The sequence below is a fragment of the Hypomesus transpacificus genome, chromosome 1, assembly GCF_021917145.1.
Source record: "Hypomesus transpacificus isolate Combined female chromosome 1, fHypTra1, whole genome shotgun sequence".
Taxonomy (NCBI): Eukaryota; Metazoa; Chordata; class Actinopteri; order Osmeriformes; family Osmeridae; genus Hypomesus; species Hypomesus transpacificus.
In genome coordinates, this window is record NC_061060.1 from 2,501,174 (window position 1) to 2,523,579 (window position 22,406).

The 22,406-nt window shown below is 52.0% G+C and overlaps 1 protein-coding gene across 3 annotated transcripts; it reads left to right on the forward strand.

Moving 5' to 3' along the window:
- Nucleotides 1-5: 5 nt before the first annotated feature.
- sec24b (SEC24 homolog B, COPII coat complex component) lies at nucleotides 6-18,935 on the forward strand. 3 transcript variants are annotated; one of them, XM_047025253.1, is made up of 24 exons: nucleotides 6-652; nucleotides 1,459-2,148; nucleotides 2,307-2,462; nucleotides 3,307-3,426; nucleotides 5,332-5,415; nucleotides 5,538-5,692; nucleotides 5,773-5,960; nucleotides 6,109-6,211; nucleotides 7,690-7,813; nucleotides 7,998-8,107; nucleotides 8,269-8,381; nucleotides 8,806-8,924; nucleotides 9,374-9,429; nucleotides 9,993-10,199; nucleotides 10,942-11,065; nucleotides 11,478-11,636; nucleotides 11,889-12,062; nucleotides 12,459-12,569; nucleotides 13,130-13,305; nucleotides 13,564-13,701; nucleotides 14,005-14,109; nucleotides 15,320-15,412; nucleotides 15,909-16,012; nucleotides 17,304-18,935. In XM_047025253.1, the coding sequence occupies exons 1-24, from the start codon at nucleotides 559-561 to the stop codon at nucleotides 17,437-17,439; spliced, it is 3,639 nt and encodes a 1,212-aa protein (XP_046881209.1). In that variant the 5' UTR covers nucleotides 6-558; the 3' UTR covers nucleotides 17,440-18,935. The 3 variants fall into 3 exon arrangements, with proteins under 3 accessions (XP_046881209.1, XP_046881199.1, XP_046881217.1); XM_047025243.1 differs by having other exon boundaries at nucleotides 7,687-7,813; nucleotides 17,304-18,934; XM_047025261.1 differs by lacking the exon at nucleotides 3,307-3,426 and having other exon boundaries at nucleotides 7,687-7,813.
- The last annotated feature ends 3,471 nt before the right edge of the window (nucleotides 18,936-22,406 follow it).

The window sequence follows — 22,406 nt, forward strand, 5'->3', positions numbered from 1 at the left end:
AGTCTTATGAACAGCAGTGTCGTGAGGTTGCCACATATTTGTGTCCTATCTTTTGACCTATTTTTTTGAAGCAGTTCACACTTTCCAAACAAGCACCAACAGTTGAGTGGGGGTGATATGACTGTTGGCGTTTGTTGGGGCATTGAAAATGACGGTTAGCTTATCATTCCAAACATTTGAAACCTTACACAAATAGTTCGAATATTTGGTGTTGGGGCAATATGAACTGGCCTTAGGGCCTCTCAATTAATGGATGTTTTCATAAAATCTGTTTTTATTTATAGAACAGATCCAGAAGAAGTGCCTATTCGCTGCACTAGGTGGCGCCTTTGACTGGTTACTAGTAATTGCTAGTCGCATAGAAACGGTACCAGATAATCGCATCATCACGGGGAAAGAAGCTCATCGTCGTAGGGTGGCAGGGGCTCACGCACGGTCACCATCAGGGACGAAAACCGCCAGTCAGCACCTTGGAATATACTACAACTTGGGTGACAACATCTGATGAGTTTAAGTCACCTTGTACAGTTGTGTTCGTGAGGACAGGAGGATTCAGCGATGTCTGCACCGGGGTTTACAAACCTGAACACATCTGTTGGTTACAGCTTGAACTCAACGCCGAATGGTGGAGCAGCATCCCCTTATCAGAATGGTAAAACAGGCCGCGGAGATAAACCAGGCTGTACAAGATTAGCGTATAGCCTTGAAGCTGCCGTTTATCTGGTTCCCAACCTGTTTATGTGAAACAGTGTCTCTAGAATATAAGGTCAAGTGTAACTACTGTAGTCATACAATTTACTTGACTTATGTCATAAAATACAACTTGCAGGTGTTTGTGCAGTCAGCAGTAGTATTCTAAGTGGCTAGCTAGCTAGCTAATCTAACCCTATGGTGCTAGCGTATATTTAGCTGTATAGCTAGCTAAACTCAACCGCATTGCCGGTTAGTAAAGCTTTTGCTAGTAGTGACTCAAACCAAGGGAAACATGACAGACGCGACAGATTATGGCGAGATAGTAGTTGATCATTGTGGAATTGGCAAGCTAGCCGAATATGCACATTTTATAACAGCTTGCTAGCTGTAGCAAGCCAATGTTAATCAATGCAGCTGTCAAACTAGCCAGTTTAGCTACTGTAGTGCTAGAGCTAGCCATCGTTAGTGACTGGGGATTGGGAAGGTTGGCTTAACTGCGTTCTGTCGGCTACCTAGCAACCTTTACGTTTTAAACGTATAATAGTTCTTCGATAGCTAAGTATGTTAACTTGGTATAAGTTTGACATCTAGCTACGGTGTCAGCTGTCTAGAAGGCGCATCTTGGACCTTTTAGTTAACTTTGATTAGCTATGGTGCGCTGTAAACTGTATCAGCCACGACAGTTTAAAGCTAAAGATATGCATCGCTCCCTTGACCAACGTTGCGACCTGCTGAATACAACTGTATCCCTTTTTTTTTTTCCAGGTTCAGAACAGAAGTACCCCTCCGCATATCCAGGCTATCCAGGCTATTATGGAGACACACCTCAACAGCAAGGCCACTCCACCATTCCAGCACAGTGTGCCCCTGCCCCTAACAAAGCGACAATCACGAACAATGACCACAGTGCTAACTACTACCACAACAGCCACCAGCAACCCCCCCACCCCGCTGCTGTCTCCAGTGTAGCCCCCACTGCATTTGGGCCACCCCAAGCTTCCCACCCCCCCTCCCAGCCCTATGGGACCACCCCCACCAGCGCCACCCACCCTACACCCAGTGCCCCTTCAAATCCCCACCATCCACAGCCATTCCAGCAGCCAGTCCCTTACGGCACCTCAGCAGGTTACTACAGACAGCAGTATCACACTCCCCACTCACAGCACCACCCTCAACAGACAAACCTGGTGTCGGCACCCCCAAGTGGGCCTGGCACCCCGCTCTACCCCATAGTCTCCTACCCATCCGCACCGGGCAGCAGCCAGTATGGGACGCTACGCTCCTCGCTCGCCACCTCCTCCCCGAGACCCGTTCCAAACCTGATGGGGGCTCCCTTGCACCAGTACCCCCCTGGAAATGGTAGCAGCCAGCTGGGGTCCCCTGCAGCGGTGCATCCTGGGTATGGCGTGGCTCCTCCAGGCCTGCCGCCCACAGTGAACGGCCAGAGAAGTGCAGGTAGGACCCGCGGGCTGTATTCTTTCTAATGGATCTTTTGTTGGAATGAGTTGTGAGTTCACTCTAGTCCTCTACCACCGGATACAAGTATCTGCTAAACGAACAAACGAACGAAGTACAATGTAATAACACACCTGGTTATTTGTCGTTCCCCGCAGGCCAAGCCCCAGTCCTCCAACACTACGACCATCCAAGCCAGGTCCCGGGGACTCGTGACCCCTACGGTCGAGTCCCAGCTGGGCTGTCGGACGCAGACAGGACCCCCTCAGGGACCCCCGCTGCCTCGGTCCCCTCGTCCCCCGGACACCAGCCAGGTACCAGACAGGCACACTGTGTGTGCCACAAACGGCTTTTTCCATTGGCTGAAGTCGCCAGGGGTGGACTGCCATTGGACGAGAGCCGAGAGCATGTTCTCTGCTGTGTTTTCTATACGCTGTATTTTTAAGTTGCTTCGGATGAAAGGAAACTGCTAAATGGATAAAATGTCAGATGTGATGTGATTCTCTTTTTGAATTCTCCAAGAACGATCCGACGTGAGAGGGAGTTTCTTAACGTCCTCGTGTTCTATTGCAGCGTTATCCGTCGAGTGTTTGCTATTTTAGAAACCTCAGTTGGAGGTTTCTTCCTGTTCTTGGCTGCTTGGCGTTACGGGGTCTGAAGCTAACACCTGGCAGGGCCTCAGAAGAACCAGCCTTCTCTCTCGCACACACACACCATGACACATCTTCAACGTTTTTATTCATTTAGCAGTCGCTTTTATCCAGGGCGACATGCAAATCATGCATATGCAAAGTACAGCAGGACATGAGGGGGAGGAGGGGGGCGTAGTTATGTAGTATTTCAGTGGTCAGTGGTCAGTGGTGCTCAGTGGTTAAAGGCTGGTCTGTGTTTGCCAGGCACAGTGCAGGGTAGCTTCATCCTAGCCACCAGGCACAACAACAGTAATAGGATCTCAACTACAGGATTCCACTGTGCAATGCTGCAAAAAGATAATATCTGGGCAACATCAAACAATTTTGTGGGCGACGGTGGTACAACAGTTTCTCAAACACAAACGCAGTCACATGTCATGGGCGCTCCCTCACAATGCCCCCCCCCCCCCCCCCATTCCCCTCCACAGCTGATGGTTCTGTTTTGACCCCCCCCCCCCTCCCACAGGCATGCAGTACGGATATGTAGCTAATAGTGGCTCTGCCGCCCCCCCTGCCCCCGCCGCCCATGTGCCCTCGTCATCCAGCTCCGAGGAAGAGGAGGATGAGGATGAGGATGAGGAAGCAGGTCTGCTTTGCTCTGATTTTATTACCCATCCATACCCACCCCTCCCCCTTCACTGCCGTCTCTCTCCTCCTCCCTCCCTCCCTCCACTGTACTCTTTCTCCTCCCCTCATTCACTGTACTGTCTCCTCCCCCCTCCACCTCGCCTCCCCTTCCTAAAGCAAACAATCCATCTCCAAATTCACTTTTCCCCCGGCAATCCCCCCCGGCCATCTCAACCCCATGCCTTCCCTCAACTCTAACCATCAGCTTTCTGTGCAGAAAAGTCAAAATAACGGGGTAAATCGCACCATTTTCACTTGACATATAACACTGTGGCTCATACTATTTCTTTGAGAATGCAGTGGATGTTCCAGAATGTGTCGTTGGCGTACAGACTGGGAGCCTGCTCTGCTTTCTGTCTGGCTTTTTACCCAGAAGGCCTCTGCTCTGCAGGAAGTCCTGTTGCTCTGGCAGGAAGCAGCCGTGAAGGATGTCTCCTCAGAATCAGAATCAGAATCAGAATTGGTGTTTATTCGCCATGAAAGTTTGCACAGACAAGGAATTTACTTTGGCAGCCTCACCTGGGTCAGAGGACGTTTTGCTCTGCTGTATCTCTGACTTCAACACATTCAACATTAAATATTCAACAACAAAAAAAGGCTAAGCACATTTCCCTAAGGACTCAATTTCCCTTTGTTTCCCCATTAGATACACTGGACAAGGTTGTGTGGACTAAACAAAAAATCGTTCACTTTTCACCTTTAAAACCATGCTGCTGCTACGTGTCAAATCATGCACAGCATCTCTCCTCGTAGTGTCCCAGTTCTAGGGAGGTGTTAAAGTTTCTCCCCAGAGAAACACCTCCCCCGCCCTGAGGAGCTGTGGAATCGACTGGAGGTTAACAGCTTTTTATATATAGCCTCTCCCCGGTCCGCCAGGGCGTCTCTGGGCCCTGGGTCTCTGCGTGGGACCAGGAAGCTGGCCTGCCTGAGCTAGCTCTCATTAGCACGGTGGCCTAAGGTGTTGCTGCTTCCAACTCCAACCCTCAAGCATTTCTTTGATGTCATGTTTATTCCCTCCTTTAAGGCACCTGTAGTGGATGCCGGTTCTCTCTGCTTGTCAGGCAGTATAATTGTATTTGTTTGACGCCGTCCTGCCGGTAGAGACTTTCCTGCTCTTTCAGTCTAGGGAAATCTAAACGTCCTTTTAGCGTAAAAGACGGCTCTGAATGGATTGGAGGTTTGTGTGGTGTCAGATTGAGGAGGAGCCGGTGTTAGTCTTGAGTGGTTCTCCCTCTCAGCCAGGGCTTCTCCCCACATCTTCTCCTCACGCTGGAGCAGATTTAGCCTGGGCTAATTGGATGTGTTTCCACCAGCGCTTAGCCTGGGCTATCTTAGTTCACCAGCACAGTCCTCCATTTGGCCAATAGGATTAGTTTGGGCCTTACACCCTTCCTTCATCCGCCGTCATCCCAGATCCCTCCTCCCCCGCCGTCCCGGGATGTGCTGACGTGGGATTGTGGGAGTGCGAGTTGTTGTCAGGTCCCCTGTGAGGCCGTAAGGGGGCAGGACGAGAGAGGAGGAGCTAAGTGTGTGAAGCTTAAAAAGCCCCAGCGGAGTTTGTTGACCTCGCGACCTCCTTTTGGTTTGTCCTGAAACTCGGGGGCGCAGGGAAAGGGTTGACTCGCTGAGGCTGGAGAACTCTGTCATTCCTCTTCCTGCCTACTTGGGTGGCTTCCTTTCAGCACCATTTCACCTGCTAAATACATCCTGTTGTGTGTTTACCCTCCCATCTAGCATTCCATACTCTGTCTAACCCCTCTGCAGATATACTGGGTCTGTTCGGTACTGAGACAACAGAAGACATGCCATTTAGTTTTTCACTTATTTGTGTGGCTTCCTTCTTCCTGTCTGTCTCCTCTGTCAGGCGGTGACACGTCTTCCTCCACCACAGGCAGTGCCTCCCCGGTGCCGGCCAGCTATGAGTGCCTGGAGGGGGGTAGTTACCCAGGTGAGGGACACCCTCTCCCCGACACATCAGTACAGCCTGCTTCAGCCCACTCAGGCACTGACGTTCTAGGGATTTCTCTTCTGTTCGGTTCTCCCCTTCTTCTTTCTCCCCTCCTTCCCCAGACTCCTCCATGGTTCCCTCCAGTGACATGGCCAGCCATCCCCCGCCCTACGGCTACGGCTACCCCAGCATGCAGTCAGCCTATCAGCAAGCACCAGCCCCAGACTCCTCCCCCTCCCATGGGGGCTACAACCCCGGCTACGAGCAGTACTCCCAGGTAGGAGACCAGACTAGGCCCATCGTGCACAGGATGTGTTCTCGAGGTAACTAACCCTCTCCCCTCCCCTCCTCCCCCAGCCTCCCTTCCCTAACCTGTCCCAGCTGTCGGAGGCGCTGGGGGGGCTGAGTGGGGTCCCAGAGCTGGAGATGGAGGCCCTGATGCCCGTCAACCTGCTGCAGGAGAGGAGCCTGCTGCCCCCCCGGCCCCTGGAGGCCCCAGAGCCCAACCTCAGCTCCGACCTGAGGAAAGCCAACTGCAGCCCCCAGTACGTGTGTGTGTGTGGGGGGGGGGTCTGTGAGTGTGCATGTATGCTCACTCAACAACTATTCTAATACAGAAACCTCTAAATGTAATGGTGTATAGATGCTCACTGATGACGTAATGGTTACTGTGTGTGTGTGTGTGCTCCCCAGGACGTTCAGGTGCACCCTGACCAGCTTGCCCCAGACCCAGGCCCTGCTCACCAAGGCCAGACTGCCCCTGGGGCTGCTGCTGCACCCCTTCAGAGACCTGCAGGTACAGCACAGCCTCCAGACTGGCCTCTATACGGCCTCCACACAGCCCCCAGCCTGGCCTCTTTACGGCCTCCACACAGCCTCCAGCCTGGCCTCTATACAGCCTCCACACAGCCTCCAGCCTGACCTCTAAACAGCCTCCATCCTGACCTTTACTCAGCATCACACAGAGTTACATAATAACAACTGTGAATGTGACCTGCAGTCTTGAATGGGAACCAGAGCTGACAGTCCGGTTAGAGCAGCTTACGTCACCGTCCAGCAAGCACAGCAGAGGTCTACTCCAGGGCTGTTGGGAGTGAATGGAGCTTTCAGTGGTGATGTGTCCCAGCCATGCCTAGTTCGAGGCCATGATCCCTGCATTGGGGGGAGGTGTTGAGGAGAGCAGGGGAGCAGGAGAGCAGGAGAGCAGGAGAGCAGGAGAGCAGGAGAGCAGGAGAGCAGGAGGGCAGGAGAGCAGGGGAGCAGGAGAGCAGGAGAGCAGGAGGGCAGGAGGGCAGGAGGGCAGGGGAGCAGGAGAGCAGGAGAGCAGGAGAGCAGGAGGGCAGGAGGGCAGGAGGGCAGGAGAGCAGGAGGGCAGGAGGGCAGGAGAGCAGGAGAGCAGGAGGGCAGGAGAGCAGGAGGGCAGGAGGGCAGGAGGGCAGGAGGGCAGGAGGGCAGGAGAGCAGGAGAGCAGGAGAGCAGGGGCTGAGGTGCAGACAGGTGTGTTTCTGCTGGAGGGAGGGGGAGCGCTCCAGTGGAGGATGGAGGAGGTTGAGAGCATGCTGTACATGTGAGGAGAACCACTGAAGGTGACGTCGCCCCAGAGCAGTCACACAAACCACAGACATGGTTGTCTAACTGCTACAGTTGTGGTGGAGATGTCGGTGTGATGCAGGTCACAGGTGCAGGGAGTTGGTAAAACCACGAACAGGCTGTGTTCATCAGAAGAATGTACTTGTGTCTGTTCCTGAACATATTTCTGCCCTCCTCCTCCTCGTCTTCGTCCTCCTCCCTCTCCTCTTCCTCCTCCCCTTGCTCCTCCTCCTCTTCCTCCTCCCTCTCCTCTTTCTCCTCCCTCTCCTCTTCCTCCTCCCTCCCTCTCTTCTTTCTCCTCCCTCTCCTCTTCCTCCTCCCTCCCTCTCCTCTTCCTCCTCCCTCTCCTCTTCCTCCTCCCTCTCCTCTTCTTCTTCCTCCTCCTCCTCCTCTTCCTCCTCCCTCCCTCTCCTCTTCCTCCTCCCTCTCTTCTTCCTCCTCCCTCTCCTCTTCCTCCTCCCTCTCCTTCCTCCCTCTCCTCTTCCTCCTCCCTCCCTCTCCTCTTCCTCCTCCCTCTCCTCTTCCTCCTCCCTCTCCTCTTCTTCTTCCTCCTCCTCCTTTTCCTCCTCCCTCCCTCTCCTCTTCCTCCTCCCTCTCCTTCCTCCCTCTCCTCTTCCTCCTCCCTCTCCTCTTCCTCCTCCCTCTCCTCCTCCTCTTCCTCCTCCTCCTCTCCGTCTACAGCAGCTGCCCGTCATCACGTCCAACACCATTGTGCGATGCCGCTCCTGCAGGACCTACATCAACCCCTTTGTCTCCTTCCTGGACCAGCGCAGGTGGAAGTGTAACCTCTGTTACCGTGTCAACGATGGTGAGGGGGGGGGGGGGGGTTGTAGAGGACTAGTAGTAGGGTGAGGGCGGGGTAGAGGAGGGGGGTGGTAGAGTAGAGGAGGAGGACGTCCAAATGCAACTTCTGAAACTTGAAACCTGAAAAGCTCGTAACCTGAACTGAAGGAGATTTGCATGACGTCTTCTGTCCCCTGTGGCCCTTCCAGTCCCAGATGAGTTCATGTACAACCCCGTCACCCGCTCCTACGGAGAACCACACAAGAGGCCGGAGGTGCAGAACTCCACGGTGGAGTTCATAGCCTCCTCAGACTACATGGTGAGGTGCTGTTTGTCTTCAGGCCACTAGAGGGCAGTGTGGTGCGCGACACCACTAACGACAGCAACAGCTGTCAGGGTTTTCCTCTCTAGGGCAATTGTTGAGTTATTGTAAGCTGTTTTTCTGGGAAATGCATATAAGTCTGTGCGTGTGTGTCTCAGCTCCGACCCCCACAGCCAGCTGTATATCTCTTTGTGCTGGACGTGTCCCATAATGCAGTGGAGTCAGGCTACCTGAAGGTCTTCTGTGATTCGCTACTGGAAAACCTGGACAAGTAAGAGCCTCACTCCTCCACCGAACCCCTGCGATTCACAAAGCTACTGCAAATGGATGCAAACTCTAAAGTAGAGCTTAAAAACAGCCTTTTCAGGACCGTCATCCCTTTGTGGCTGTGTTTTAGTCGTCATGCTCTCAGTCGTAAGCAGACCTGACTAGCTCAGAGGCTGGGATGATGTCTGGGGAATGGCAGCCAGTCTCCCCACTTAACGCCCACATTTCCATGAAATCTATATCCTGATTCCTATATTTTTTTTTCTTTTCTTCAATTGCTCACCCACTCACGGTTTCACACACAAACACACACTCATTCACCCACCCACCGACACACACACAAACATGTGCTCATACACACTCTGTGTGCGCTAGCTGGAGGCTATGCTAACTCTCCGGGGTATGGGGGGGGGGGTGTTGTGTGACAGGTTGCCCGGAGACACGCGCACCAAAGTGGGCTTCCTGAGCTTCGACAGCACCATCCACTTCTACAACCTCCAGGAGGGCCTGTCCCAGCCCCAGATGCTGGTGGTGTCTGACATCGACGGTAGGTGCTTGTATGATCAAATACATTTCTAATGATAATGTTTTCTTTTTCGCAGATGCTTTTTATCCAAAAAGTCCTACAGGTGGGGATTTGAACCTGGTACCTCTTGATATGCGGGCAGATATTCTAGCCACTGAGCTGCACCCATGTGTGTTTATGTTCTTGTGTACCAGAAAGCTTGTTCTATTTGTTCATCTTCAATAGAGACCCACCTGACTGTTGCCCTTCACTACGGACCAACCAGGACCTCAGTTAGAGACTGTGGCCTACCTCGCATTTCACCAAACAAACTTTTATGAGTTTGACATTTACTTTTAGAATAGCAGAAAGTAGTTATAAATCAAGGAATGTTCTATAGAGAACAGCTGGATGGACCTCCAGTGAAATGCTCCAGAAGTTTCTCCAGCTGCCAGATGTGTTTAATAATGGTGTCTGTTGTGTTATTTCAGACGTGTTCATCCCCTCTCACGACAGCCTGCTGGTTAACCTGAAGGAGAGCATGGAGGTAAACATCTCATCAGAACGCCTCACCTCCGGTCCCAGTTTGTTGATGGAAAGGGGGAATCCATCTTGGTTTTGAAGTCTTATGAAACGTCCCAGCTTTGGGGGGAGGGTCATCAGTGTTTGGTCCACCTTGATTGGTCCAGCTTTGGGGGGAGGGTCATCAGTGTTTGGTCCACCTTGATTGGTCCAGCTTTGGGGGGAGGGTCATCAGTGTTTGGTCCACCTTGATTGGTCCAGCTTTGGGGGGAGGGTCATCAGTGTTTGGTCCACCTTGATTGGTCCAGCTTTGGGGGGAGGGTCATCAGTGTTTGGTCCACCTTGATTGGTCCAGCTTTGGGGGGAGGGTCATCAGTGTTTGGTCCACCTTGATTGGTCCGACTTGATCCAAATAATTACAGTGATGACGGAGATGGAACATCTCTTTGTTCCCAATTCAGTCATGTTCGTCATTCCCCCTCATTTTTCTCCTCTCTCTCTCCTCCCCCCACCCCTTACTCCTCCTCCTCCCTCCCCTTCCTCCCCCCTCCCCTTCCTCCTCCCTCCCCTTCCTACCCCCTCCCCCAGTTGGTGAGAGACCTGTTGAGCTCGCTGCCCTCCATGTTCAGCTCCACCAGGGAGACCCACAGTGCCCTGGGTCCGGTCCTGCAGGCTGCCTTCAAGCTCATGTCCCCCACCGGGGGGCGTGTGTCTGTGTTCCAGACCCAGCTGCCCACCCTGGGCGCTGGACTGCTGCAGTCCAGAGAGGACCCCAACCAGAGGATCAGCACCAAGGTACGGGGGAGCTCCAAGGGATTGGGTGGAGCTCAGTGGTTAGAGCTTTTGACTCCAGATCAAGAGGTTGCAGGTTTAAATCCCCCCCATACGTTGATTTGGATGAAGGCATCTGCTAAATAAAGACATTATTATTATTATTACCTCTGCCTCAACATATAATGTTTTACCGAAGAAAAAAAAAATCAGCATTTCCATTTTTTCCGGATTCTTTTTTTTCTGAAATATTTAGAAAACCTTTAAAAAAATGTTTTCCCCCATACACACCAACACAATCAACCTTTCCAAACGTGCGCTTACTGTGGCGCTGATGGACACTTAGTCTTCTTTGAGCTCTGGACTAAATGTAGCCGTGGCAGCAAACTGTTAGGCTCTCACAGTGGTGTTAAGCGTGATGAGAGCAGATGAAGTGAACGGATGTGTTGGGGGGAATGTTAGAGCTATGCAAGTGGGCCGCAAAGTGGACGAGGTCTTGAACGGCTGGTGTAAGGGTTGAGCAGGCCTCTGCATGAAGGCATATGGGACTCACCACATGCATATACTGTTACACTATCAAATCATCCTGGAATAACAGTTTATACATTTAGCAGACGGCAGACAACAAAAACGGGCAGGGGGGAGGGGGGGTTTGAACTACGACCTTTTGGTTTGCAGTCACATGCTCTACACCCATATCCTACATGCCTTAACGACAGTAAACCAGCTGAACGTGTTGTGTGACAGGAGGGATTTGTGTTTCCAGAATGTTCAGCACCTGGGCCCGGCCACAGACTTCTACAAGAAGCTGGCGCTGGACTGCTCTGGCCAGCAGATCGGAGTGGATCTCTTCCTGCTCAGCAGTCAGTACGCTGACCTGGCTTCCCTAGGTAACATTTACATTTAGTCATTTAGCAGAAGCTCTTATCCAGAGCGACTTGCATTAAATACAGGGACATTCTCCCCCGAGGCAAGTAGGGTGAAGTGCCTTGCCCAAGGACACAACATCATTTCTGACACCCTGCAGCTCTGTCTACATGTCACAGGGTCACTATCTATATGTACTTCAACACTAACTATAAGTCCTTCAACACTATCTATATGCACAGCAACACTGTCTAAATATGCACTGTGACACTGTCAATATGCACCATATTTCACAAATATGTCTAGGCTTGAAAAAGTGGATGTTATCAAATCCCTCCCAAACGCTAGTGGAACAGTTCTGGTCAATCCGTCTAGACACATTGAAGGGTCTCCAGCTGTTTGACCAAACCCCCCCTGGTCTCCTGTCCCATCCAGCCTGCGTGTCCAAGTACTCAGCAGGAAGTGTCTTCTACTACCCCTCCTTCCACCACGTCCACAACGCGCCCCAGCGGGAGAAGTTCCAGAAGGATCTGGAGAGATACCTCACCAGGAAGATTGGCTTTGAGGCCGTCATGAGAATACGCTGCACCAAAGGTAAACACACACGCACCCCCACAAAGGTAAACACACACGCCCTCACACACACGCACACCTCTAAAGCAACCGTTGCTATGATATAGCTTCTAGATAAATGAAAGGAATCCATTGTATTATGCAAATATACACTGTATTGTCATTGAAGTCGTTTCTAAACATTCTAAATTCAAATTGATTTTTCATGGTATTCTGAATTCGAATTCCTCTTGTTGTTGTTGTTAGTAACTGCTGTGTGTGTTTGCTCTGCAGGGCTGTCCATCCACACGTTCCACGGGAACTTCTTTGTCCGTTCCACCGACCTGCTGTCCCTGGCCAACGTGAACCCAGACTCGGCCTTCGCTGTCCAGATGTCCATAGAGGAGAGCTTAGCGGACACCTCGCTTGCCTGCTTCCAGGCTGCCCTGCTCTACACCTCCAGTAAAGGTACCGTACCTGGGTTCCCCTGGCCCCCCTCCTCTCCCCTGGTCCTCCTCTCCCCTGGTCCTCCTCTCCCCTGGTCCTCCTCTCCCCTGGTCCTCCTCTCCCCTGGTCCTCCTCTCCCCTGGTCCTCCTCTCCCCTGGCCCTCCTCCTCTCCCCTGGCCTTCCTCCTCTCCCCTGGCCTTCCTCCTGTCCCCTGGCCCTCCTCCTCTCCCCTGGTCCTCCTCTCCCCTGGCCTTCCTCCTGTCCCCTGGCCTTCGTCCTCTCCCCTGGTCCTCCTCTCCCCTGGTCCTCCTCTCCCCTGGCCTTCCTCCTCTCCCCTGGCCCTCCTCCTCTCCCCTGGTCCTCCTCCTCTCCCCTGGTCCATCTCCTGTAACCTCCCCTCCACTGTCTGCCGCCAGGGAAGAGGCGTATCCGGGTCCACACCCTGTGCCTGCCGGTGGTCAGCCAGCTGAGCGATGTGTACGCTGGGGCAGACGTCCAGGCCATCACCTGCCTGCTGGCCAACATGGGTGAGACCACTGTCTAACACCAGACCACAGCCCACTCTGAACCACAGCCCTCTCTGAACCACAACCCTCTCTGAACCACAGCCCTCTCTGAACCACAGCCCTCTCTGAACCACAGCCCTCTCTGAACCACAACCCTCTCTGAACCACAGCCCTCTCTGAACCACAGCCCTCTCTGAACCACAGCCCTCTCTGAACCACAGCCCTCTCTGAACCACAGCCCTCTCTGAACCACAGCCCTCTCTGAACCACAGCCCTCTCTGAACCACAGCCCTCTCTGAACCACAGCCCTCTCTGAACCACAGCCCTCTCTGAACCACAGCCCTCTCTGAACCACAGCCCTCTCTGAACCACAGCCCTCTCTGAGGGTTACAGAAATACGATTTGATTGGATGAATCAATAAGTGGTGAAAATGAATACCTTTGCATGTATGGGAAAGTTCAGATTTTTTTTCTGGTGACCCTTTTATTGATGTCTGTACCCTGCTGTCTGTGTGCAGTTATTGCATCTCAATGTAGATGCCTTTAGTAAAAAGGCTGTATTTGTGTGTGTGCGTGTGCAGCCATCGACCGCTCGGTGTCGTCCAGTCTGTCGGACGCCCGTGACGCGGTGCTCAACGCGGTGGTGGACTCCCTGAGCGCCTACAAGAACACCGTGTCCAACATGCAGCAGTCTGGACTCATTGCCCCCGCCGCCCTGCGCCTCTTCCCCCTCTACACCCTGACCCTGCTCAAGCAGGTCTGGAGCAATACACACACACACACACTCTCGCTCACACACACACACTCACACACACCTCCAACCCTCTACACCCTGACCCTGCTCAAGCAGGTCTGGAGCTATACACACACACACACACACACACACTCTCGCTCACACACACACACTCACACACACCTCCAACCCTCTACACCCTGACCCTGCTCAAGCAGGTCTGGAGCTACACACACACACACACACACTCCCCTCTAACCCCATCTGTCTGTCCCCTGACAGAAAGCCCTGAGGACGGGCACCAGTACTCGTCTGGATGAGAGGGTGTTCTCCATGTGTGAGTTTAAGAGCCAGCCCCTGCAGAACATCATGCGCATGGTCCACCCAGACCTCTACCGCCTGGACACCATCTCAGACCAGGTGAGGACACACCCCGGCCTCGACAGCCTCTCAGCCTCTTCAGCCTCTCCAGCCTCTCCACCACACCCCAGTAGCCTGTCACCAACATGTGGAACACGTTCAGACAGGCCTGTAAAAACAGCCTGCAGTCAGAACCCAGCATGATGTCAGGTTTTCATTTAGCAGATGCAAATGATCAGAGGCGACATTTGAATGGGATTTGAACTTGCGACCTCCTTGGATCTGCAGTCAAATTCTCTACTGTGCTCACCCTCCCATCAAGCGCCCCTAACACCTGCAGCCTTTGTCCTGCCTGTCCACCAGGGGGCGCTGCACCTGAACGACACGGTGGTCCCTCAGCCCTACCTGCTCCACCTGACAGCCCAGAACCTCTCCAGGAGCGGAGCCTTCCTCATGGACTGTGGCAGCGTGAGTACCCCCTCCACCACCCCTGCCCTCCACGACCCTCGCCCTCCACAACCCTCCCCCTCCACGACCCCTGCCCTCCACGACCCTCGCCCTCCACCACCCTCCCCCTCCACGACCCCTGCCCTCCACGACCCCTGCCCTCCACAACCCTCCCCCTCCACGACCCTCGCCCTCCACGACCCCTGCCCTCCACGACCCCTGCCCTCCACGACCCCGGCCCTCCACGACCCCTGCCCTCCACCACCCTCGCCCTCCACAACCCTCGCCCTCCACAACCCTCCCCCTCCACGACCCCTGCCCTCCACAACCCTCCCCCTCCACGACCCCTGCCCTCCACGACCCCTGCCCTCCACGACCCTCGCCCTCCACGACCCCTGCCCTCCACCACCCTCGCCCTCCACGACCCTCGCCCTCCACGACCCTCCCCCTCCACAACCCTCGCCCTCCACCACCCTCGCCCTCCACGACCCTCGCCCTCCACGACCCTCGCCCTCCACGAACCTCGCCCTCCACCACCCTCGCCCTCCACGACCCTCGCCCTCCACGACCCTCGCCCTCCACAACCCTCGCCCTCCACGACCCTCCACGACCCTCGCCCTCCACGACCCTCGCCCTCCACGACCCTTGCCCTCCACGACCCTCGCCCTCCACGACCCTCGCCCTCCACAACCCTCGCCCTCCACGACCCTCCACGACCCTCGCCCTCCACGACCCCTGTCCTCCACGACCCTCGCCCTCCACGACCCCTGCCCTCCACGACCCTCGCCCTCCACGACCCCTGCCCTCCACGACCCTTGCCCTCCACAACCCTCCCCCTCCACGACCCTCGCCCTCCACGACCCTCGCCCTCCACGACCCTCGCCCTCCATGACCTTCGCCCTCCACGACCCTCGCCCTCCACGACCCTCGCCCTCCACCACCCTCGCCCTCCACGACCCCTGTCCTCCACGACCCTCGCCTTCCACGACCCTCGCCCTCCACGACCCTCGCCCTCCACGACCCTCGCCCTCCACGACCCTCGCCCTCCACGACCCTCGCCCTCCACGCCTGCAACTCACGCGTCACATTCGGATTCCTTTAGCTGACTCTTTTCTCCATGTGCATTCTAGAGATGCACCACAGTGGTTGGAGGATCAGAAGGGGGTTGGGTTGTGACAGTGTTTCCATGGTCAGGCTGGGAGATGTTTACTAACGTGGTTCCCCTCCTCAGGTGTTTTACCTGTGGATAGGGAAGACCTGTAATGAGATATTCATCCGGGATGTGCTGGGCTGTCCAAACCACGCTTCGATACCTCCCAACATGGTAAACCCACCGCAAGCTCACCTCACTGCACAACACAACATTAGTGCAAAACATTATCCCAAAACTCTGGTTCTGTGACTCTAGATTCCAGAATGCTTGTGACATGAAATTCCAGAATGCTTGTGACATGACATTCCAGAATGCTTGTGACACTATCTCTTCTCCCAGTTAGCATATCCCTGCTTACAGTTCTGACAGATGGGCTTACTAACTGCATTCCTGGTTTGTTTGTTAGGCTCTGCAGGTGTGAAACACACTGAGGGGGGTTCAAACACCCACAAAGAGCTACACTGCTCAGGGTTTAGTCTACATGCTCAATTTCATATTTCCAGAAGAGAAACCATCTACATATTTTACATTCCTACACCATGTAAAGATCTCGACCCGACCAGAGCCTGCTCTGGAGGTCTGGCATACAAACCCCCAACACAGTGGACTGGAGACTAGATCTCAGAGCCTGTGTCTTGTCCCCCTCTCTTCCTGTTGTGAATACCAGACTCAGATTCCAGAGCTGCAGACCCTGCTGTCTGAGAGGGTGCGGGCGTTCCTTGCCTGGCTGCAAGACTGCAGAACCTTCAGCTGCATACTCTACGTGCTGAAGTAAGTATTTACCTTCAGCTGCATACTCTACGTGCTGAAGTAAGTATTTACCTTCAGCTGCATACTCTACGTGCTGAAGTAAGTATTTACCTTCAGCTGCATACTCTACATGCTGAAGTAAGTATTTACCTTCAGCTGCATACTCTACGTGCTGAAGTAAGTATTTACCTTCAGCTGCATACTCTACGTGCTGAAGTAAGTATATAACTGGAGCTGCAGACTCTACGAGGTGAAGTAAGTCTTTAAGACTCGGTGGGGAGGGACTGATGTTCGAGATTTCCATATTACATTTTAGAGGTATGTTATACAATAAAATCTACAGATTCTTACTGACTCTTTACTTACTTGATAAGACATAATACTCATGTAAAATATTATAAAAAGTTTTGGCTGACTTCACATTATCTCAGGTATATGTGTATGTTGCTTGTGAGGTTGAAGGTGATATGAGGATGATGACGTCAATCACCCTCCCTGGGCTTATCCCCCCTCACTGGGTGAATGTGTTGGTGTGTGTCGTGTTCCCCTTCACTGGGTGAATGTGTTGATGTGCGTCGTGCTCTGAGGGGTTCCAAGCAGCGACGACTCTGAGCAGGCCAGAATGGTATGTCTAATGTAAACACAGAGAAACATGCTGGCCATTGATAGACAGCTCTGCTCAAGGCCTCGTATAGTGTAGGGTTTGAGTGAGCCCTCTGGAAACTGGAGTGTGTTGTCCCAGTGGGAGACCACTCTCCCTCACACAGGAACACAGCTCGGTGAGTGTGTGTGTGTTATGTAAGTCAGACTACGTAGGATACAGTCTTGCAGTTACACAGAGACACACAGACAGAGACACACAGAGAGAGACACACAGAGAGAGACACACAGAGAGAGACACACAGAGAGAGACACACAGAGAGAGACACACAGAGAGAGACACACAGAGAGAGACACACAGAGAGAGACACACAGAGAGAGACACAGAGAGAGAGAGAGGGACACAGAGAGACACAGAGAGAGACACAGAGAGAGACACAGAGAGAGACACAGAGAGAGACACAGAGAGAGACACAGAGAGAGACACAGAGAGAGACACAGAGAGAGACAGAGAGAGAGAGAGAGAGAGAGAGAGAGAAAGAGAGAGAGAGACTGGTGTTTTAGACGTGGCTTCACTGCTCTCTCTGTGTCCTGGGTGAGACAGTGATGGAGGAGAGACACCTGCTTTTCTCACCGGTCAGCCCTATCACACTACTAGGGGGAACCTAGTATTCTCCTTCACATCCTACTTCTTCTTCTTCGTGTTCCTCAGGGACGAGGCTTCAGCCAACACCAGCTTCTTCCAGCACCTGCTGGAGGACAGAGCGGAGTCTGCCTTCTCCTACCAGGAGACGGCCTTCTCCTACCAGGAGTTCCTGCTGCACATCCAGAAGCAGATGTCCAAGTAGCCAGGAGAGGAGCTGTGTAGGAACCAGGCCCTGCCCCCCTACCACCCCCCCCCCCCCCCAGACCCCAGACTGACTGTAGTGAACAAGGCACACTGAGGAACAAGGTAGCCCCTACCCAAATAACAACCCCACCCACTCTCCCTGCTCATTGGTCGACCTTTGACCTTTGGGTTGCAGGAAGAAGATGAGAGATCTGAGGAAATATTGAAACGGAGCGTCGAAACGGAGCGTCCTGACGTAGCGGCCGTCCTCACCTTGAACAAGCTCCTCCCTCTTATTACTCTGCTGAGCTGCAGTCTCAGCCCTGCGTAGCCCCGCCCTCTTCAGGAGGACCAATCACATGCTGCTACTTCTCCGGGCTTAGCGCTGCATGTTGTGCTGTCACCGTTCCAAATCCTTTTTTCTAGAGACGTGCACCCGATCCATCCTGTTCTTCTACCGTTTGATTTCCGCGCTGCGCTTCAGCGGACACACACGGCATTCCAGCTCGAGAGCCGCATCTGTCCTTAACGCTGCTCGCCCGCTGACCGGCCAATCACAGCCCGGACGCTGGAATGGTGAGCGGCAGGAGGCGGAGTCTGGCCGCTGACCCCTCCCCCTAGACGTACCTGACCCCCTGACCTGTCCAGCGAGACGCCCTGGACTCTACTTTGTAAACTATTGAAAATAATCTTTTATGTGCGATAATTTATGACCAGCTTATTAAATAAAACAAAAACCCTGTTTTTGCTTTTTTCTTTGTTAATGTGGTGTAGGGGTGGGAAGGCTCTCTGGCTTCAACATCACAGCTTGAACGAGGGGCAAACCCACAGGTCTATAAAAAAAGGAAATGGAATGGATTTATTTTTGATCCGTTTTCCTTGATGAGAATATCAGGATGTTGAAAATGGATATCCACACTTTTCTAATGGTTCATTCATGTACATAACCACCCAGCACCTACTCATATGGTCTGTCAAAAGTGGGAAATACTAATCAGTGAATTTCTTTAACTTCTGGCAATGTGAAGTCATCTCTGGAATTCTTAGAAAAGCCACAATTGGTCCGAACTTTCGCAACATTGCCTCCCTAAACATGTATGAACAGTATGTTGGACACTATGCTGTCATCTGATTAGGTGGAAAGGGGAGTTTGTATTGTAAGGTCAGGGAAGAGGGATTATGTAATGAAGGATAACTCAGTAAATCTGCAACTAACAAGCAAAACGGTCCAACTTCAGGGTCTGTTTGCCTAACTTCTACGTCTGGACCCCATATGCTTGGCTGGTTTCTTTTCACAGAAAATTGCTCCAGACCTCAAATATTCAGTCCAGTCACGCTTGTGCACTCGGCAGAGAAATGTAGAATAAGGAGGAGGTTGTCCTCAACCATTTTGAAGATTTCTAATCTTTGCATCAAGTAAGAGATGGGTGAAAAGTGAAAAACATTTTAATTTTTTCGACTAGTAAGTACTTCAGTGTCCAGCTGGGAAGGAAATGGCATTTCTTTTATGCAGACCAACCATAATTTGAGTACATACTACATACTTCAGTACATATTAAATGCATATTAAAGTCAACTAAAAGCAATAAATGGACCATTCATTTCGGGCACAGATGTTTCTTGCGTAGTGTTGCGTGCAAACATGCACACTGACCATAAACAAACCATAAAGTCAAAGGAGTCTTTGAACTTTGAAACTCGGTGAGGTGCTGAAGCATACTTCATGAGACTTTGCTTCTCCCTACAGACTGACTACTGTCAACCAGCTATATTTAAATACTCTCCTGACTGGCCGACGCTCAGACACACCCACTACAGTGATCCAGCCCCACCCCACCTCCCCTCACCACAGTGCTCCTCTGATATTTTCATAAGGATGATGTCACAGTTTCCCATTCAGACTCCTGCTATGACCACATTCTCCCATCTTGAGAAAATGAGAAGAAAAAAAAGAGTTCTGACAGACGGCTGCAAAAGTACAACTGATTGGACACAATCATGTCTGTTGTTCCTTTCTGTCTCGAAGGAACCTGGTTACGCTCAGGTCTCTTGGCTCGATTGGTTGAGTCTTATCTTCTTGAGATAAGGTTTTATTTTGTAAGTGTAGTCTGGGTTACGGTCTGAAGGTGAATTCTGTGTCTCTGCAGTACAGTGGCATAGTGTTTGACAGGATACACCCCAGATGGTAACAGTAGAAAGATATTTCACAGATTCCAAATACTCCTCTTGTTACCACCACAGTCCAAACCTTGCCTCGGTTACTTTGTCTTGATAAATGTGGGCAATGTTTATTTTCATTTTACAGCACATTGGACCCTCCATCATTGTCTGCTAGTTTTACTACTTTAACATCTGCCATCATTTTTGGGGAAAACGCAAACCAATCTCTCGACATTGACAGTATTTGCACTACTGCCAACCAGAATGTTATTCATCTTGTATTGAAGCATCATGATGGTTCTGGTACTTACCCATCATCACCAGTGTTTATCACTAGCATGTCATAGATTGAGTGAACAACACTGTTTGTTCAGCTTTCCCACAGCTTGACTCAACACACAAACACACTCCTGCCCTCTCTTCTCTCCACCTCCTGCCCTCCCCTTCCTCTCCTGCCCCCTCCCCCTCATCTCCTCTCACTCTCCTGCCCTCCCACCATCTCCCAATCCTCCTCCCCTCCCTCCTAGCCTTGCCGCGGCTGCAGACAAAGAGCTCTGGCAGAGTTTATTTTGATGAGCATTCCTTCTAGAGCATGCCTGACTCCTGAACTTGAACCATATGCAGAGCAGCTAGTGAGAGACTCCACTGGGGCAGCTAGCCAGGGCCCTGCTCCTGGGCCCCCACAGTATATCAAGAGGTTTGCTTACACAGTAAATACAATATTTCTCTCACGAAAGGCCGTGCGGTTAAATCACATGGGGGTCAAATGTTTGGAAAGGTTTATTGTAGTGTGTGTCGGCGGACAAGTACTGTGTTATTCCTCCGTTTTTTTTTTTAGATGCAACTGAGAGAATCTTTTCTTTATTTTAAGCGTCTTTCGCTTAAAACAGAAGCAGAAGTTAATTCTGTGAGAGAGAAAACTGAGAGAATCTTTTCTTTATTTTAAGCGTCCTTCGCTTAAAACAGAAGCAGAAGTTAATTCTGTCGTTTGGCAGTTAAGCCTGGCACCATTATCACCATGAAGACTACCTCAGACTCTGTCATCCACAGACCCAGTCTCTAACCCGGAGTCCAGTAACACACTGTACACATAGTGACATACTAAAGGTGTCGTTGTACTGACACAGGTTTTATTACCTATAGAGGCCCATCTTGACGTCTATCACCATGAATTCATCTGCCCAATTGCATAGGACATCCTGTCTTTGCGCCGCATGAAAACATCTCCACCCTCTTCGCATCTTCATTGGTTGGCTCCCCCGGCCCACAGGAAGTCACTTCCTGTCTTGGCTTCCCTTACTGGCCGTTTGGAACGTCTTTGGTGTTTTCTCTAAGAATGAGCTGTGTGTGAGCCACTAAGACCAAGCCAACCAGACAGCACACCACTGCATCTCTCCATCTTTCTCCATCCCTCTCCCTTCTCTCTCTCTCCCCGCTCTATCCGTCCCTCTCTCTTTCTCCATCCCTCTCCCTTCTCTCTCTCTCCCCGCTCTATACCTCCCTCTCTCTTTCTCCATCCCTCTCCCTTCTCTCTCTCTCCCGCTCAATCCCTCCCTCTCTCTCATATCTTTCCCATTCTCCCTCTCTCTCCCTATTTCTCCCACCCTCTCTATCTCCCTCTCCTCATTTTTCTCTCTCTTTCTCCCCCTCCATCATTTTCTTCCCCAACGCACACAAACTCTGGAGACTCATTTCCGTCTCGTCCAGCTCTGTGTGAATCTGATTCCTCTCTTCCAGATGTTTCTGTTTCTCCAGGGGGTGGGAGGTGGGGGAGTCGGAGAGGACAGCCAGACTTACGTAAGACCGCTGTGCTGACCTCGCGGTCTCCTCGAACGACCGTCCATAAGGCAGCAAGGATCCCAGATTCCTCTGACGACAAGGGGAACCGGTCCCGGTCTGGACCCCGAGGAGGGGCAGCGGAGGAACCGCCAGAGACGTTTCTCTGCCTCCCAGAGGGATCAGGAGATTTTACAAGTGCCAGCACATCAGCTAATCTGTGGACGGAACTGTTGTTTCTAGACGGCCATGCATCTTCTTTTCTGGAAGCGGCTTTTGAAGTGTTTGTTTTGGGCTCCTTTCATTATGTTTGACTCCTTGGCCCTGACTGCGAAGGGGGCAGCCGTGTGAACGGCTCAATCCCGTTTATTTGCTCAGGAGTGGGTACAGCTCAGTGGTAGAGCATCTTTATCTACAGATCAAGAGGTCATAGGTTCCAATCCACCTCTGTATGTCACTTTGGATAAAAGTGTCTACTGAATTAATACATTAGGTCAATGTACCCATGTCGTAGTGAGTATATAACAGATTTATAGGCGTCCATCTAAAGTCAAAGTAGGGAGCGTACCTAAGCCTGAGGTTTGGGGCGACCTGTAAAAACAAAAACATTGAGGCCTTAACAGTCAACTGTGGAATGTTATGAGAAGAATCAGGTCTTCTGCCAGGGCCTGTATTATATTTTCACAGGTAATAATAATAATAATAATTCATTTAATTTATAACGCACTCTACATTCAACTGAATCTCAAAGTGCCACAGTCTCAGTAAGAACATAGTTAATAACAAACTATAATAAAATACATTTTAGAAGTAAGGTTGTGGATTTGAACCTTTAAACCTCTTGATCTGCAGGCAAATGCTCTACCCCTGAGCTAGACTCATCCCTGGTGATACCCATCATGGTATATGATGTGTCGTCTCAGTCAGGGTGTATTACCAAACAGGCATCCCATGTCTCATGGCCTCTTATATCACCTGTGAACACCAGTCACACAGATGCTACGATGAGCAATCACAGTAGTACTTTGCGATCGCACCTGTAATCACGGT